The 19,306-nt window shown below is 40.8% G+C and overlaps 1 protein-coding gene across 4 annotated transcripts in view; it reads right to left on the bottom strand.

The window, feature by feature from the left end:
• Positions 1 to 19,306, bottom strand: part of TIPARP (TCDD inducible poly(ADP-ribose) polymerase) — a 69,371-nt gene that overhangs the window by 17,831 nt on the left and 32,234 nt on the right. Inside the window, exons 1-2 of one of the 4 annotated variants that reach the window (XM_005286976.5) lie at positions 17,245 to 17,752; positions 13,795 to 14,794 (exon numbers count right to left, since the gene is read on the bottom strand). In XM_005286976.5, coding sequence (XP_005287033.2) covers positions 13,795 to 14,732 — 938 coding nt within the window. In that variant the 5' untranslated portion in view covers positions 14,733 to 14,794; positions 17,245 to 17,752. Of the gene's footprint in view, positions 1 to 13,794; positions 14,795 to 16,896; positions 17,753 to 19,306 lie in introns of those variants that run through there. The other 3 variants (XM_065557855.1, XM_042853680.2, XM_024102520.3) reach the window with 3 other exon arrangements.

Below are 19,306 nucleotides of genomic sequence, written 5' to 3' on the forward strand. Positions count from 1 at the left end.
CAGAACAGGCAAGGTATTATTTAACACAGGCCCTTTTATTTAAGTGCTGTGGATGGCTTTGAATATTTACTTACCTTTCTATAAATGTTTCCATTATTTTAAAATGCTTAAACTTTTTCAATTGTAACATTTGCTGGTACTCATGCATTGCAACCTTAACAAATGTCCACAAAGTTATTTGTCTGTTAATAGCGCTTCATTTAAAACATTTTCTTCTGTGCCTCAAAAAGACCTATTTCGAGCATATGTAATGCAAAGCCCAGAAACAAAATTAGTTGTGACTGATACAGCAGGTGATTACATGATTACATTCCTGGGTTAGCTCTGAGATACTGGTGATGAAACTAAATACGACAATGTACCTCTCAATTGTGCCAGGCCTAAATGTGAGATAAAGACTAAAATCAGGGACTTAGGAAAAATAAGAGTGCCAGAAGTTTAACATTATATGGGATCCACTCCTTAGCCAAAATAACTTCATGTTTAACCTCAGTATCATGATTCAATATTTCTGATGTAAATAATTAACAATGCGAGATTGCAGCAGGTAAGCGTGGGACAGATAAATGTGGATATAAAATGAGGGTGGTCCTACATAATGTATAATGGACAATGTTTGGATTGGGAATTAAAACCCATCCTAATGGGGAAGGGATAAAGTGGGCATCTTCTCAATCCCTCCTTGAGCTTTCCTCCAAACAATTAACTCCATGCAATAGAGTACTCCATGTTCCAATACCATTCCTGGATATAGTGTATTCTGAGGGAGATCAAAGGACCACCCCCATCAGTGTTGGTCAAGTTATATTATTCAGTTTTTATCTGGAAATGGCACTAGCAGGAATAACAGGAAAGGAAATGGTGGAGACAACAGTTCGGTACAGATTTGGGAAAGCAGGAAATTCATTCGAACACTCTGCAGAGTCAAGAGCTACTCCCACTGCCTATTTAGCTGTACAACATGTAACCAATAATAAAACAATACTTGGTATTTCTGTAGTACCTTCCAACGGAGACGGTTAATGCACTTTACAAACATTAACAAATTGTGCCTCACAGCAACCCTATGAGGTAGGTAGATATTCTCATCCCCATTTTACATCCAGAGAAATTGAAACGTGGAGAAGCTGTGACTTGTCCAAAGTCACTCAGCAAATCAGTTGTAGAGCTAGGAATTACTCCTGGGGAAATGCTGTGCCAAAAAATTGAAAAATCTGTACACAATACTTTAAAATTCTGCATATTTTATTTGTCAAAACAGCACTATATAATCACACCAGTTTCAATTATTTTGGTAATTTATTTCAAAATACCTATCAGCAACAATACAGAGGGAAAAAAATGCTCCAGGAGTAGAGAGTTAAAGAAACCCCCACCACATCCCAGTTCCTATTTCTCTGCCCCCTCCCCCAAGAGCCCAGCAGGGGGAACAGACACCCACTCCTCCTTCCCCCAAAGCCCAGCCGCAAGGTGTCCCCACCCCAGACACCCGCACTGCTCCCCACCAGAGCCCAGCTGCAGGACCCCCCCTCCCCCAAGCCAGACACTCGCATGCACCCCTTCCCCCCAGCCATCAGACCCCAGCCGCAGGGTGCTCCCTAGCCCAGACCCCCACACTCCCTCCCACTCTAGCCCTCAGTTGCGCACCCCTCCCCCAGGCCAGATGCTTGCAATACCTCCCCCCCAGATGCCAGCTGCGCACTTCCCCCCCCCCCCCCCGACACCCACACCCCCGAGATCCCGAGGGAGAAACAGCCTGATGCTGGGTCCTGGGCTCGTGTGGAGATTCCTGCACGTTGCCTCCTTCCTTCAGGGCATGCCAGGAACTGCAGCTGCCAGGAACCTTCCAGCTCCCTCCCCCTCCCTCTGGCAGTCTCTTCTAGTTGCCAGCTGTGCTCTGCTGGGCCCAGCAGGCAGTCTCTAATGGCAGCCAGCAGCTCTGCAGCCCATTTCTGGGAAGGAAAAGGAAATTCTGTGCAAAAAACATTAATTTCTGTGCAAATTCTGCATGCGCAGTGGTGCAGAATTCCCCCAGCTTATAGGAATAGAGAGCTCTTAATAACCTGCTCTGTACTTTAACCACTAACTAGATCATGCTCCTTCTTTATAAAACTGGGCTGTTTAATGGAATTTTATTTACATTATAAGAGTAAATATTCTGTACTCTCTTCAGTGAACATCACTTAAGTGAGTATATGTATTGCATACACACTAGGAGGGCCAAATTCTGTACTCAATTAAACCATGAGACTCCGTTGACTTCAATGAAGTTGCCCAAGTGCAATGCAGAACGGAATTTGGATAACTGTTCCTCTGCGCCCAATCCATAGAGAATGGCAATGAAGCCGTCGGATATCTATTTAGTATCCTTTACAGCGAGTTTCTTATGCACCTACGAACAGCAAATTAAAATCACATGTTGCTCTGTTCAAGGAATATGGCCCTCTAATTCTTATGATGAACTTAAACTTAAGGAGTGAACTATCTACAGACTAGTATCAGAGGGGTAGCCGTGTTAGTCTGAATCTGTAAAAAGTAACAGAGGGTCCTGTGGCACCTTTAAGACTAACAGAAGTAACTTAAAGGTGCCACAGGACCCTCCGTTACTATCTACAGACTATCCTTGTAACCAGGCGATTGTACTGTATACACTATGTGCAAACAGAAGTTTAGGAGAAAAAGATTTTTTTTTAATCGGAAGTAACGTGAAAAGGTATGTGGGTTTTAAACTCTGCTCTTAAGTTCAGATACATGTCATGAAACTTACCACATATGTTAGACAACAGAAGAGGTGCACTGATCAACAAAGGTCTGTACAGGAAGTGAAACTCAGTTCCCATCAGACCAGCTGTGATATGAACCAAGATTAAGAGCTAAACACTATCTAAAAGTATGTAACTGTTGATTTCCTCTCTGACTAAACCCTGCTCTTCCCTGAAATAGCAAAAGTTTAAAAGCTATTCAAGAGAACAGATCAACTAGGTCTCCAAATAGATATGAAGTCCTTTTGTGCTAAAATTTGCAAGCTTGGTTAAATCAAATTCAGTCAAATATAAGTCACAAGAATACTGGTTAGGCATTCACACCTCCTGGGTAGCCCTGCCAATTTTTAAAGTGAGTGCTATTTTCTCTTATTCAAAGCAAATAGTTGTGCAAAGTTATAAGGTGAAATCCAGCGCTGTGGAGATAGCAAACTACTGTACTTAAGCTGCACTGTATGTGGCTGAATTTCACCCAAAGGAAATTATTGTAGTAGATTTTTCTAAGTGAGGTTGCTAGTAGTTTTAAACATCCAGCCTCACATCCTGGAAAACATGGGTCCAACTCTGCTCCTATTGAAATGGATATGGGCCCAGATACCACATTGAGTCATGCTCTATAAGTACCTGATCCAAAACCCATTGAAGTCAATGGGAGCCTTTCCAATGACTTCTGTAGGCTTTGAATCAGGCTTTATATATTTAGATTAGATGAGAAGCAGAGTAAGTTTTGCTATTGACATTAATGAGATCAGGACAGAATCTCATGGGTTGTAGTGCCAAATTAACTAAAAGAAAGGGCAAAATTCAAAACTGGTTTAAGCAAGTGTAACTCCCAAAACTCTTCAGAGTTGCACCTAGTTACACCAGGCCTGGATTTGGCAAATGGAGAGGGAGAGACTGAATGGGATATTTCAGGTTTTTAATTTTGCAATATTTTCATGATCTACCAAAAAATTTTAAAGTCAATTTTCAAACCTGAGTGCCCAAAGTTGGCTCCTGAATACATATCTGGCAAGTTCAGCAAGATTTTCAGTGGTGTTGTCTGCTAAGTTACAGGTACTTAACGCTTCTGAAAAATCAGGCCTCTTTTACTGAAATACTTGTACAGTATCAGCTCGCAGGATCTGAAAGTTCTATCCAAAAGTGAGTAATTAAAACTCCCACAGGAAGTAACAGTTAAGTATTATTATCATCCCCGTTATTCTTCAAATGGTGAGCTAGGCATAGAGAAGTTATGAGACTTGGCTCTGCCATTGAAATCCTGTGGATCCTGGTCAAGAACAGAGCATGGAATCCTGACTCTTAAGTTCTTTGGTCTGACCAGCAGAGCCATTCCCTCCTTTCAGCCCTCTGAGGTATTTCCCACCCCCAAATTAAAAAAAAAAGTCATTGCAACACATTGTCTTATTTAGCAAAATGTTGTGAAATATCAAGCCAATTAGTTGCAATGAGTCTTAAAGAAAGGAATTTTTCTCATGGTTTTGGTAGTGTAGCAATAGAGCATGTGATTGGGTTTTGGGTGCTTCCTATCAGAAGAATGAACAGCATCCCCCACAGCTGCAATACCTTGCATGAAGGCAATTGCTAACACTAAATATAGCAGACATGATGTTCACTCATGGTCTTATCTTTATTTCAACATTCTTAAACTAAAAAATGAAAGAGGGCAGGTGACAAGCAGGGCAGGAAAATATTTGAGTATTTTGCTTAATCTGTCCTCTCATCGTGTCACATAGCTTCTCTCAGCTGTGACTCTGACTGTAAGCCACGCAGATCATATACAGTAAATAAGATTCAGAAAGAGAAAACATACCACAGCAAACAAAATTCACCTCTAAATCTTAACCTCCATCAACAATAATGCAAAACTTACTTTCTGACTGTAAATCAGCATTACTACTTCCCACAAAACTTTGCAAAAATCCATCCGCTGATCTTTATTTTATTTCTTCACAAACTGGGTGGGAGGGGTGGAGAAGTAAAAGGCCAAAGTTTATCGTTGCACTGCTGTAAATGTGTAATAACTACAATGGTCTTGCTCCAGATTTACACATGTGTAATTCAGATGAGACTGTAGCTCCTAATGAATACACTGCTGATGTCAGACTTATGCAAATCTTCCAAACATTACTGGATGGACTGGTTTTCGAAGTACAATGCCCAGTTGTCCCTTCTAGTTGCATTCGAAGATTTACATTTAAATCCTCAGCTGGTGTAAGCTGGTATAGCTCCACTGACACCAGTCAAGTACTCTGATTTACATCAGCTGAGGATATGGCCTGTAGAGTTTATGGGCCAGATTCACTGGAATATTCTGGTTGCTTTGCACCACTGTGGTGTCACAAACCAGCCAGAAACCAAGAGTAATTGACCGGTAGGCTGGGCTCATGGCTGCTTTGTATCACCAGAATGGGATAAAAGCAGGCCAAATGAACAAAGGAATCTGGTCCAATATTTTTACTCAAAACATTTAAAAGTTAATAATTTTTTCAAGTACTTGTAGATCCTCAGATGAAAAAGCGCTCAATAAGTGCGAAGTTCTGTCATTAACAAACACTAATGTGGGACAGTTTTTTTAAAGGTCAATGCAACCTTCAGGAATGCACACCTGCCTGTTCAACCCACAAAACCTCACGTGTGCACAAGAAGTGTAAATGCACATGCAAGAACCCTTCATGTTCAAGGATTATCAACCTGTTATATCAACCTTTGAAAATCTGGAACAATGGGTCTGATTCGGCTCTCACATAGGTACCAAGCAAGGAATATCTCCAGTAAGTCAATGAAGTTACACTGTTTTAACAGAGAGCAGAATCTGGCCCTGTATATCTACTTACTTCAAAAAGGTGCAGTTTATTAGAGTGCTCTTCCCCCTCCCCCGAGTACAGCAACACATTAATCAGAGCACTTCTGAATGATGGGTTTTTGCCAAATGAAAGGGCACCTTGTCCCAAACATCTTTGGTCTCATGTTTGATCTATTCCTTGTGATGACTATGCTTTGATTCATCATCATTGGTCAAGTGGGGTGTTCCCAGTAAATAAACAAAATATAGCAGTTAAGTATAATCAAGGAGACAAATTCTCGCTTACTTGCTATTAAGAAACAGGTAAACAGAGCCCTTCGTTAACACCCCCTTTTGCCTGACTCGTTATACCTTAGCAACAGTAACTATATACGTTGACAAAATAAGCAAGGTTTCACCAAAGCAATCAGCCTTAGAACTATGACCTGTTCATTTGGAAATACAATAAATCTAAAACCCATATTATTATTTTGTATAGAATGGGCTAAATTCTGCTCATCAAGGTACTAGTACAACCTTATTGACTTTGATAAAATTGCATCTTTGAACTTACAGGGTGACTTTAGTTCTAATGTATGTGTGTTGCTATAATCTCAAAGTACTATCCAGCCTAATAAGATACCAGATTTTTTCTTTGCACCTCCCAGGAGTACGCTAATGTAAACCAATTAACTTTTGACTGTTCAGATTCTCTACTGAAAGCTGATGAATCATAAAATTCAAACTGAGGCTTGTGTATCTGAACCAAATGAGGTCTACGAACCACTTATAAAAAATGTCAAATAAGAATAGGGAAAAATAATGAATAAACTTTCTTAACAATAGGGTCAAAAGTTGTCAGATGCACTTTCCTATCCATTATATATGCCAATATTCTTCCCTTGAAGTTTCTCACAATTTTTTATAGCTCTAAGCAAGCAAGGAAAATATCACATGGATTATTTTATAACCATATGGGATGATGGCCTCATAGTTTATACTGTGGACTTTAAACCACAGCAATACAAGGGTTATAACATATTAGGTGTTTTTTCATTTCTCTGCTAATAAGCCAATGAAAAAAATCAAATGCTGGGAGTGTGGGGGGACTTCCTTCAAGGACTGGTAAGTCACTTCTACATTAGCAGTTTGAATCTAACACAGATCAGTAGAACCAAATCATTAGAATCTGAAAGTTGTCAGGTGCTCTATACAGACTTAGGTTAGTGGTATCAGTGCAATGCAGTCCCAGATGGTAGAATATAAATCCTCATTTGGTGGTGGAGTTTCTGCTCACTGTTGCAGTTTAAAGGTGTCAATATCAGGTAAACTACCACCACAGTAGGTATTCAGGTTGATAGTCTCAGAGTGTCCAAGGACAGACCAGGCAAGGGGAAAAATTTAACTGTCACTGCTAAATATTAGAACTTGTTGGAAAAGTGGAATTTCCATTCCATAGGAAATTCCAACATTTCAAAGAAATTATTTCAAAACTTCCCATGAAATGAAAATTCTGATTCAGGACCACTGAAATGTTTTGCTTTAATAACATGCTTGAATCTTTTTGTTTCAAAATAATATTTCATGTATATGATAAATGTATCATTAAAATATAAGAGTCAAAACAAAATTAATCAAAATTACAAAACTGAAATAAAATGATTGTTAGATAAAATGTTTCCACAAAAATATTCTGATTTCAGTGAAAATGCATTTTTAGACAGAAAACTGTTCCATCTAAAAGCTTTCAACCAGCTCTACTAAATATGAACTCTCCAAAACAATACGGAAGCATATTAGAAGGGTGACACTGGGAAAGCTGCTTTGTGGATAGGGAACTTTAGTCCCTAAGGCTTTCAAACTGCTTCAAGAGTCATACATTCATTTTTAAAAGTGATAATGGATAGAATTTTCAAAAAGCACCCAAAATCCAATTTTCAAAAGAGACTTAGGCAAGTAGGAATTGGTCTTCTAAATCAAACTTCATGAATATTGAAATGAAACTAGATTTATGGCAAATAGTAAAATTGTACCAAGTGCATTAGTATTTTATGATTGATGATCAGTTACAAATCAATAAAGTTTTCAAAAGAGGCCACTGACTCTGGGGGCCTCAGTTTTTGGGTGGCGAACTTACCATCTCAAGTTGGGCATTCAACCAAGATACCCAAAAATCACAGGCCATTTTTGAAAATTTGGCTGCAAAGACCTACTTGTACAGTACATATTGAAATCAGTAGGCATTTGATATGAATAAGTACTTGGTCTAAGTTATAGAGGACTTCAGGATGAAGGCCCCAACTAAACAAACTATTTTAGTGAATTCTTTTCTGCTATTCATCCTTAATGAACTGCACTGGTTGGCAATTGCACAATATTGTGACTGCTGGATTACCTATAAACAATTCTTCCAAGCAACCTGATTTAAACACTTATAAATCTTTGCTTTTAGAAAGGATTGTTTTATTACCATAAGTACACAAGGAACAGACTGACCTAAACCAGAAGCCAGGTGACAGCTGCTTTCAAAATTCCAATCTCCTTATTGATGCAAAAGGAGAAAAGGAATAAATGAGTGATTGCTGCTGATTCCTATGACAGCTCTACATATGCCTTATAACATCTCCAGATTTTTATAGCTAGAAGCCAATTAGTTTTATTTCATACGTAAATGGTAGTAGAACAAGGGGCAAATAATAATTCATTGGACTGCATTATCATAAAGCACAAGGCACATTTTAAAAATCACTTCACACACTTCTTGCTTAGAGTCTCTCTCTGGCTTTCTTTATAGCAAAGAATTTTTTAAAAATAAATTCAAATCCATTCAGCTTTGTATATTCAAGAAGTGGCAAGGCATAGTAAATTTCAGCGGTTCTCTCATCCCTGGTATTATCAATAACATATAACAAGTTATCTCATACAGTGCAACAGCTGTGCAGATCAGAGAGATAACTTGTTTAATTTAACAATTCAAACAAATGGACTTAAGTCAGAAGTCCCTGAGGGGGTAAAAAGGCTTCTTCTATTTGGCTATAAGTGACTTTAGAACCATATGGAAACACCCTAATGACATTGTAAAAAGGTGTCAGAGGCATGTTAATTTATATTTGTCCAGTTTTAGGGTGCTTCTGTCCACATGAACAAACAAAAAGAACCATGAGCTGTTCTGGTCTCACAGTAACATGGAATGTGAGAGAAAAAAAAAAAAAAAAAAGGAAGAGTACAACGGAATGGATGGCTAGAAATTCCATTGCATGCAAGGATGTCTCCTTTCCAAACAGAGGGGCTGGGATGTTCAGTCAAATGAGGGATCTGGTTAGCTGAAGATTACATGATGGTTTTATGAAGACCATAATGCAATAAGTAATGATAAATTTAGTTCTGAAAAGCTGATTAATATAGTGGCTTTGAACTTTTCCCATTTTCTGCAGAAACAGATGCATAATTTATACAGCACTGAAAAAAAACCCTGCTTAACTCTGCAGCCAAATATTATCCCTTGCTGAAGAGTATCCTAAAATATCATAGCCTGGGCATTCTCACGCTGGAAAGTGGTACTTGGCGTTGTTCTCTCAAATTCATAGTCTGCATCTGGACATTCTTCAGGGCCTCTCCTTGCATGTATGAGGAAGAAGACTAAGTGCTTGTGAATTTTTGAATCTGCTGAAGTTCATATCCCCAACTACCTTAGGGTGGTTGATATTTGTTGCCAAACACATTCAACATTTAAGAGAGCAAAACAGAGAGATCCCATTTATGATGAAATTATATATTCAGTTGGAGGCCACATTGCAGTAACTCACATTGCTATATGCATCCGAAGAAGTGGGCTGTAGTCCACGAAAGCTTATGCTCTAATAAATTTGTTAGTCTCTAAGGTGCCACAAGTACTCCTGTTCTTCTTATTGCAGTAACTGAAGGTCTGAGGCATTCTTATTACAATGAACTAATTAAACAAGGTGCATTACATTTCCTATTTTAAGATCACATTCCCTTAGGTAAAATCCAACAACTGAATGTGTATTTAGATGAGTAACATAACAGATAATGAGGAAAAAGATCCATATAAATATATACCTAAAGAATACAATAATTTTAATTTAGACATTAATCCCTCATTGAGCCAATGGCCCAGAACCATGAATTTTCTTGAAGCTCTGCACAATGAAAATATTGGATACAGAGTGTAATAATGAGTAACTATGCCATGTAAACTATGTACAAAACAAGGGTAAAACAACTACCACTCACTGGTTACTAGTGAGGCCGGTTTCTGCTTGGCCTTTCTTGGACATGCAAACTGCTGAACAGACATTTCCTTGTTTTATGCAATCTGCATAGATAGGCCTGTAAAGCTAGTCTGACCACAAGAGATTAATAGCTTTAGCCAAATAATGTGGTAACCATGTGAACCATGAGCTGCTCTAGCTTGTTTGTGAGCCTCTCAGCAAGGTTCAACATGCCGCTATCTGCATCTTGTTGCCAGGAAACACAACATCGCTTTGGAATACAGGAAAAGTCAGGTTGCAGTGACCACAAGTGAACTCCATGAAGACTCATACTGACCCCGAACAATCCATATCCAAAGGATTAGGAGGTGTCTCGGACATAAAGAGATACTGTTTGTCAGAGAGAGCTTCCTCCTGTACACTGCAACCCTTAAAAAGTCTTTTTCAGATTCATTGTTCAAAACTAGAAGTCCCAATGCTGAGTAAGTTCTATGTCTAGGCACATGCTGATAATTATCTTCTAAGGTAGATCTCTCAAGGAACTAAATAGTTGGATGTACAGCATTTGCTAGATCTTGATTCCACAATAACATTTAACATAAATCTTTTATTAGAAAGGGTACAGGATGTTGCAAATTGCTAGTGTACATTAAACCTTATTCGGGGGCCTGATTCTGTAGTATTGACTAAGGCCAAGATCTCCACCAAAGTCAATGGAGAGACTGAGGTAAAGAGTACAGGATCAGCAGCTTGGTGAGGAAGTTTTGCAACTAAAAAGAATTAAACGTATTTATACTCTCAATATGCTACCGCCTCTTTTATCCCCCCAAAAGCTAAAATGGACAATACCCACTGAGAGGCTGTTTAAAACTGATCCAATTCCGGATGTTCAAAGATCTGTCTCTGTACTCCAGCAGGTCTCTAGCAGGCTATAGAACGTTCAGAGTAGTTCTGACCCAGCATTTCTGGATTTTCCAGGATTACACTGCCTTTCTCACTTTACTCATGGCAACAGAACATAATGTGTTTGACAATAATCCTGATAAATTTCTTCCTGACTAGTTTAGACAGACAGAAACTCCATGTACCAAGATGCCAAAATACTCTCCAGACTGGAAATTAGCATCATAAGCATAAAAGGGGAGGGCACTATTCTGCCAGTTTTACAATCTGAAAGTGGGAGGATTAAAGTGGCTGTGAAGGGGTTTTTGATTTTTTTTTTTTAATTATTCACTCCTGACACTGATTTAGACTAGCCATCTCATGTGTATAGCAATGGAATTTGTGAGGGTTTTGTTTTTTTTTTTAAAAGGAAAACTTAACAAGGAACTTTTTGTTATTAGCTGAGCTCAGATTTTAGTTACTTCGATATGTTTTTCTTATTTCAAGACTTTTTTTTTGGCTGATTTATTTTCAGTTTCCATAGCCAGTTATATACAGTTTAAACTACCTGAAAAAAAAAATGTAAGCCACAACATTGTAAAATTAAAATATAGTGGATTCTGTTTGTAAGTTAGGATTTTTTGAGGAAAAAGGCATATTTTTCTGAGACTTAATTCTGTATCATGGGATCTAGATTATTCCCCAAAATAGATAATTGAATTTCTTTTTCTCTACCTTGCTTTAAATTTTCAATGCAGGTTATGAACTACCTAAGTGCTGTCATTTTCCAGGGTGTTCTCAGTGAAAGGGTGAGAAGTTCTAATTGATGAGGCTAGGGCCTTAGAAGCTAATCCAGTGCTCAATAAAGTCACTGGAAAAACTCCCACTGATTTCACTGGGCAATGGTTTGGGCCTCTGGTATCTAAATGGCAAGTTCAGTATTGTAACTGAAACTGAAATGTTTCTGACCCTGAAACATTAAGGAAGAAGGAATGACACTCTTCAAAGTGCATGTGGGGGAAAACAAACCTCACAGAGATGCAGATACTAGAGACTAAACTCAAGGTTTATTCTATGTATGTGGACAAAAGGGTAGTTCCACACACTATCATCAGAATAAGTGGCACTGCAGGCTTCTGAGGCAGGGCACAAAAGATAGCAATAGGAAAATAAGAAAAGATCTGAGAAACTACACTACGTAACAGATTTCCTTCAGCATATCTCCAACACATTGAGCTTTGCATTTATGAGTTCTCTACAATGGCCTTCATTTGAGGCAGGAGAGGGAAATATTTAATGCAGCAGACTTACTTTCCAGTAGAAGGACTCATACAAGTATAGTTTCATTTCCATATCTCAGTCCTCCATTGGAAAGGTGTCTATACTTGAAACGCTACGCAGCTGTGCTGCTATAGCATTTCGGCATAGGCACTCACTGTTCTCCCTTTGGCACAGGTAATCAAGCTCCCTGAGAAGTAGTAGTTAGGTCGCAGAACAATTCTTCCGTCAACATAGCACTGTGTACACTGGGGGTTAAGTCAGCTTAATACACTGCTCAGGGGGGTGGATTTTTCACAACCCTGAGTGATGTAGTTGGGTCAACTTAACTTTTTAGTGTAGAACTGGCCTATATCTTGCATTTATAGGGGTACAGACTTGATGATCTAATAGATCTTTTCCATCACTTATTTCTAAGAGCCTGTGTCCTGATCCTGCAATATAGAAGTAAATGGGAATTTTGCCACTGACTTCACTGGGAGTGGGATCAAGCCCAAAGTGAGAACTGAATCTGAAAAATATTTATCCTCGTCTTTGATTTTCAGAGAACAATAAACTGTCTATAGAGGAAAGTAGGACTTCTAATATGCAGTATGATATTCCTAGGTGAAAATTCCTAAAGTTGGAGAATAGCACTTTTAAAAGTTTTGAATAAGAATATTCATGTTCAAATAGCTAAGTTATCACCAAACATTCTACGCTGGTGAAATTTACACCATTCCTAAATCGAACAGACCAATTGTTTAATTTGAAAAGTTGCTTGGAATGTACTAATGAAAAATGTATGTGGAATGTATGTGGTTAACCTGGATTCACATTAACTGAGCATTATAAGTGATTCAGACAGAAATAATGCAGTAGTGCTTTCAGTCATTCTGTTGTCCTCTTTAAATAGCCAGAAGTGAGTAGTTTCTAATGCAGAGACAAATTTGAATTCAGGAGTTGATGAGCCAGGGTTGAACAATACAAGCTATTCCAACATTCTCTGTTGACCATATCAGTTACTATATAATGTAAGCTTTCATTTTCAAACCTTCTAGATGTAAATCATGTGTGTCAGTCTTACTCAGCCTGCGAACAGGCATAAAATTAAATTCTTAGATTTGGTCAGTGCCTATTGACTAAAAAGGGAGTATTGCCAATAACTTCAATGGGCACTTCTATTGACTTCAATGGGCTATGGACCCTAGGAGAGGTATGAAATGACCCCATTCATGTCAGGTGGCTGTTTCATTCAAGTCTGATAAGTATCACCTTGATCATATTAGCAGAGGTATTCAGATGTTCCAGTACTGTGGACTGAATTTGGGATTAGAGACAGATCTTGAATAAGTAGATTATCACCATTCTTTTTCTCGCAACCTAAAATTCCCTTAAACATATGCTGTTCCCAGGTATTGTCAATGTTAGCCCAGTGATAAACAACAAGGTGCTGCATGCTATAAAAGACCAAGACAGTCCCTTCCCTGAAAAATTCACAGTCTAAAAGTCAGATACAGAGAAAACAGGAGTGTATTTGGAGAGGAAGGAATAATTTAAGGGGCTTGGTAGTGGTGTGTCTCTGGAGGAGAGTGGAATATTACTAGTGTTTGAACTTTAACACTCAGCATATAAATGACAAAAAATGGTACTCTGCACAGGACCCAACTAGCTCAGTACAGGGAGACTACAGGCAATATTACCATACATTTCAGCAAATACTGGTATATTTTAATATCTGAAAAAAACAAACAAACAAACAAAAAAAACAGTCTGTTCCCCAGATGTATGGGAAACAGCATTGACTTTTATTTTCCTTAATTGCTGTTTAGCTGCATGCACTTGGCTTTGCTAGTAAGTGAATGCAATTACCTACCGGTACTTCACTTTGATCCTGTCATTGTCTGGGTTGCAGTAGAGTCTTTCCAGATGCTCTTGAGAGTCATTGGTCACACTTTGCCAGGTCTGAGTAGCAGTCCTCCTGATCTGCCAGTGATATGGCAACACAGTATGATGTTTGGGACAGTCACTGCCATAAATACAATTGCCCTGCAGAAAATCCACACAGATCTCTATCCCATCCTCCTGGTGGGTGTGATATTGCAGCTGGTTCAAAAGTTCGAACACAAGATCAAGTGAAGCCTCCTCACTTTTGTCCTGGAAGAGCCCAGCATTGAATGCATCATTTGGGTTCAAATTGTACTGCATCAAGCAGCTATTCTCCTGGAATAATCCAGATGTGTAGCCTTCCAGTATCTTGTCTGGGCACACTGGACAGGCTGCAGCATCGCTTGAGACTGAGTGAAAGGGGTGATGCTGGAATGATTCATTAGTGGAATCAGCAGCAGTCCCAGGATTGGTTTCTGATGGGAAGCCCTGAACTCCAGACTGAATCTCCTGCTCAGGGTGACCAGCGGGGGGATGAGTCTCTGGCATTTGACCTTGCACATCTGAAGCTCCTGGCATCAGCACAGCCACATTGCTGCCCGGCTGGGGACAGGGGGCACTGAGTCCGAGGGCCTTTTTCACAACGGGTTCACATAAATTGCTATGACCTCCATTTTGGCCTCTGTGCACAAAGACCCCATCCAGGCTCCCAGCTCCCAGCAAACTAGTGAAGATTGGCCGCAAAGCCCTGAGAGTTTCTGTGTCCAGCCTCTTCTGCACTTGCTGCTTCTTCTTGAAGCAAGGCTTTACTGGTGGGATCTTATCAGACAGCCCTATCTGGGGGGGAAAGTCTTCTGAAGGAGGGCACTTCATCCCTGGACAGTGGGCCTGCTGCACAACACAGGCTGGCTCCAGTTCAGCATCCATCCGACACAGACTCTGCTCTTTCCAAATCACTTTCAAACTCCCAGAGCCTCACAAGAGCCAACCTAGGGCAGAAGGGAAAACAAGAGACAGTTAATCTCTAATTGCTCAAGGTTGACACAAACAAGATCACTCCTGGAGAGGAGTTCAGGCCGGCAACAGCAAACTCCTCCTCTTTCTGTGTCTGTGGGTAGCCCCCAGGCTTGTAAAGCATGAAACCAACTAAACTCAGACTAATTAATCCCAACCATACACTTGCAGTCTTCTCACACACAGTCTCAGAGACACACTCAGACATGCCCACAGACCGTGGAGAGGGCAGGGAAAACTGATGTCCTTCTTCCCATCCTAATGCATATTACTAAACAGGGCTTTGGGTCATCATATTGTATAGAAGTAAGCATTGGCCTGTTCCTTCTTTCTCTCGGTTTCATATTACACACACACACACACCCCCATCCAGAGATTCACACCCTCATACATACAATGTAATATGTCCCCACCATTTTTAACACACACATTTTCTCTCTCTCTCTCTCTCTCTCTGACACAGGTATTCTCACTCCATGCAGATACATTCTCTCATACAGTCTCATAAGCCCCCATACACACAGTTTTAATGCTACGGTTGAAATCATGACCTCATTAAAGTCAATGGCAAAGCTCCCATTAACTTCAATACGGGCCAGGATTTCACACTTAGTCTTTAAGCAGTACTGCAAATACTTACACACCACAGTTTCATACATGCCTAGACACTCCCATTTTATGCCCAGATACAGCTTCACACAGTCCCACATGCCCATATACTCTCTCACAGTCTGACTCACACATACATACTGCACTCAATCACCCTTGTGTGACACACCAACAAGCTCACTTGCCTACTGCAGGGCTGTCCAGCCAGAACTGCACTGCTCAGGAAAGGACATCAAGGAGTGTGTTACTTTCTCAGGAATAAGGGAAACATTTGTAAAAAATGGAAATGTGAATGATTTACAAGAGGGAAAAACCAAATGTTTCCAAAATGCAAATACATAATTACATTTCTAGAGGGTTACTGGAAGACAAAATACAGATTTATTAGCCAAGAGTTTGATATTTGATTACATTTAAGTAAAAACTATTCAAACTCATCACATGTAGCCTAAAATTGTACTGTTTAGTACATCAAAAATTATGATTTACTGAAAATATGCATTCAAATGGGAGTCACTGATTATTCTGAAGTAAAACCCCTGAAAACCCAGATACGATCCAATTATTGTTTTCATGCTGAAGGTCTGTTCTACAAAATGATCTAGTTTTGGTTGCATACTTTTACAATAAAGTATTTATTGACAAACATTTCACATTAAATTGAGTGTAGTATTCTCAGGTCAGGAAAAATAAAATAAAAATAGGCAAATGCTGTTGTGTCCTCTGATTTTAGATTCTTAGGGTTACTTTGAAAGGTCACTTTACCAGTCTGCCAACTAGAACACAAGTTCAGCTGGAACACATTTTTACTCTTCCACAGTCACTATCAATCAGTTCTCCACTTGAACCATAAAATAACACCTTAAAGCTTCAAATAACTTCCAAGGGCCATCTGACTTAGGTTTAAACCCTCCAATACAAGAGCATCCAGAGTTATGGACGTTGCATTCTGCTACACCCAAGTTTCGCAGCCTGTGTGGTATGTAAGTGGTTCAGGAGCCTTATGCTGCCAGGGAACAACTGGGGGACTTAAAGACATTTTCAGCTATATCTTTAATGCTATTTCAATACTGCTACTGCTTACTCGACTACTTTCTGCGTCTGTGCTAGATTTTTAAAAGAACCGTTTATTTTATATTATAGAATTGAGTTCTTCGACATGTCTATAAAAACAGAAACCAATGGGAATAATAAGCATCATAATCTGGAGAGATCTATATTTAGGCACCTCTCTGACATCACAAAATGACCAATCTTATTTTGAAATCATGTTGAACTCCAGTAGCTCTGCGTTGAGACCTTGCGTGCCATGTATCGGCACAGAGACAGGTCTCATGGGTTGCAAACTAAGCCCCTGACAATTAGGAACGGCCATCAAGGAAACCTACTGCCCTTCGCTTTGCTGGGGAACCAACTCCCCAGCCGCCCTAACAAACAAACCAGCCAAAGACACGGTTGGACTGGTCACCTGGGGACTTTCTGCCTCCCCCGGGGCTGCGCCTCCCAGGCAGCGAGCAACACACTCAGCAGCAACACAAAGTGCAGATCTTCACCAAGCTTTGACCTGCCAACCACACCGCTTTTGTCACCCTCTCGCAAACACGCCCGGAGCGGCCAACCCCGCGCTCAGTGAGAGGGAGGCTCCAGCATTCGGGATTCATTTCAAGGCACTTTTAAAACAAGACTCGTAGGCTGGTGACAAGGCTTCTACTGTCCGCCTGTTTCAATCAGACATTTACTTTCCCTCCGATCGATTGTTTTCACAATACCGGACTCTGCTGTCACAGCACAGCCCTGAAGTTGCTCTGTGGCTTACCCGACAGCCAGCAGCAGCGCCCGGGGTGAGAGGCAGGGAGATGAAGCGGGAGAGACTGCCTTGGCTTTTGTCAGCAGCGGAGTCGATTCACTTGGCTGCCGGGGCTCAGCTGAGCTGGGGCTGTGGAGAGAGCGACAGCCGCCTTCTTCCGCTTGCTCTCTGCAGCGTGTGAAGCTCATCTGGCTCTCAGAGCCTTCCCGCCTGCCGATCTGTACGTGACAAACCACCCATTCCGCTCTCAGGAGCCGCAGCGCCACGGCCCTCCAGATCCCGCTGCTTCTCACATGTTACACTGTAGCTGTTTAAATATTGCTTCCTGAAAGCACTTGCCAGGCAGCTGCACGACTCGGGGAGGAGCTATGAAGAGGCAAGGGATCGGCTCCGCACCTCTCTGTACCAGGAATCCAGACTCCTCCCTCCCTCCCTTTCTCCCACCCTGAGTGTGTGTGAGTGAAACAGGGAGAGAGAGAACGCTCCTGTTTGTTTGTATAGCTCGGATTCTGTACTCTCTGTGCGGCTGAAAGCCCCACGGGGGCTGACTGAAGGGTCACTTTGTTCTGGAGACAGACAGGGAGAGAAGTATGCACGGAAAGACTCCGTTTTCGGTCACATACTGAACAAATCATCATGTTTTAGTCCTCCCCTCCCCTTTTACTGTAATCAGAGCTGCACTTTAAGCAAACAAACCACCCAACCAGTAAAACACAGAGAGCAGAACTGGAAGGTTCCCATAAAGTAATGATCCTGTAATTAACACACACACATCCACCCACCCACCCGCTGGACATAATTTCCTGGGAAAAGAGTCAGCTTCTCCCTGTAGCTTACAATGTCGGATCTGGAAGGACAAAAAGCAAGAGGCCAGGGGAAATGGGGAATGCAGAAGTGGAGAGGGGGTGATACTATTTACATTAACTAATATTAGCAGGTTTGGCACAAAGGAAGTTCTCCTTTAGGTGTTTTAAATGAAATATCTTTAAAATAATAAACAAGCGGTGTGGAAGAAGACAGCCTTAAGTATATTTATCCTGTGTGTGTTGTTTTTAAAACTATTCTAAAAATTATGTTCCTAAAATCCTTATCCTATGGTCAGGGCCGGTGCTACCATTAAGGCAAACTAGGCGGTTGCCTACGGCGCCAAGATTTGGGGGCGCCAAAAAGCGGTGCCCCCAATTTTTTTTTTACAGCGTTCCTGGGCTGGGCTGCCGGCAGCGCGCTGATACATGTGGCTCAGACTACCTCTCCCAGCACAGCGGCCGCTCCACTTCTCCCGCCTCCCAGGCTTGCGGCGCCAATCAGCTGTTTGGCGCCGCAAGCCTGGGAGGGGAGGAGAATTAGAGCGGGGGCGGCATGCTTGGGGAGGAGGCGGAGCAGAGGTGAGCTGGGGTTGGGAGCTGCTGCGGGGGAGGGCACCTCAGGGCTGGGGGGGGGGGTGGCGCGCAAGGTGGAAGTTTCGCCTAGGGCGTGAAACTTCCTTGCACCGGACCGGCCCTGCCTATGGTGAGATGGACATTTGCTAACAAGCATTATTAGTCTATGCAAAGCAAGTCGAATATGCTTAAAAGTTTAGTAGTAATGAGGTAATTTAACAACACACAATAAAGAGATAATAGAAATCCTTGAGCATTTGATTTGTTACTGTTGGTTTTACAAATAATTTTAGATATAAAGGCCCCATCCTGTATTCCCTGTACACCACAAATTCCCACTGTAGCCAATGGGAGCTTAGGGTTTGCAAAGAATGTAGGATTAGGTCCCCAAATAGCTATTTATATGTGAATAAAATATGTGCTTAGATGTATATGTGTGTGTGAGAGAGATGGAAACTGCTCTCTTAAAACTAAATAAATGTAACATGACCTCAGTCCTCATGGTTTAGGACAGTGGCTCTCAACCTTTCCAGACAACTATGCTCCTTTCAGGAGTCTGATTGGTCTTGCATACCCCCAAGTTTCACCTCACTTAAAAACTACTTGCTTACAAAAATCAGACATAAAAATACAAAAGTGTCACAGCACACGATGACTGAAAATTGCTGACTTTCTCATTTTTACCACATAAT

Source organism: Chrysemys picta, chromosome 9 (assembly GCF_011386835.1).
Source record: "Chrysemys picta bellii isolate R12L10 chromosome 9, ASM1138683v2, whole genome shotgun sequence".
Lineage (NCBI taxonomy): Eukaryota > Metazoa > Chordata > Testudines > Emydidae > Chrysemys > Chrysemys picta.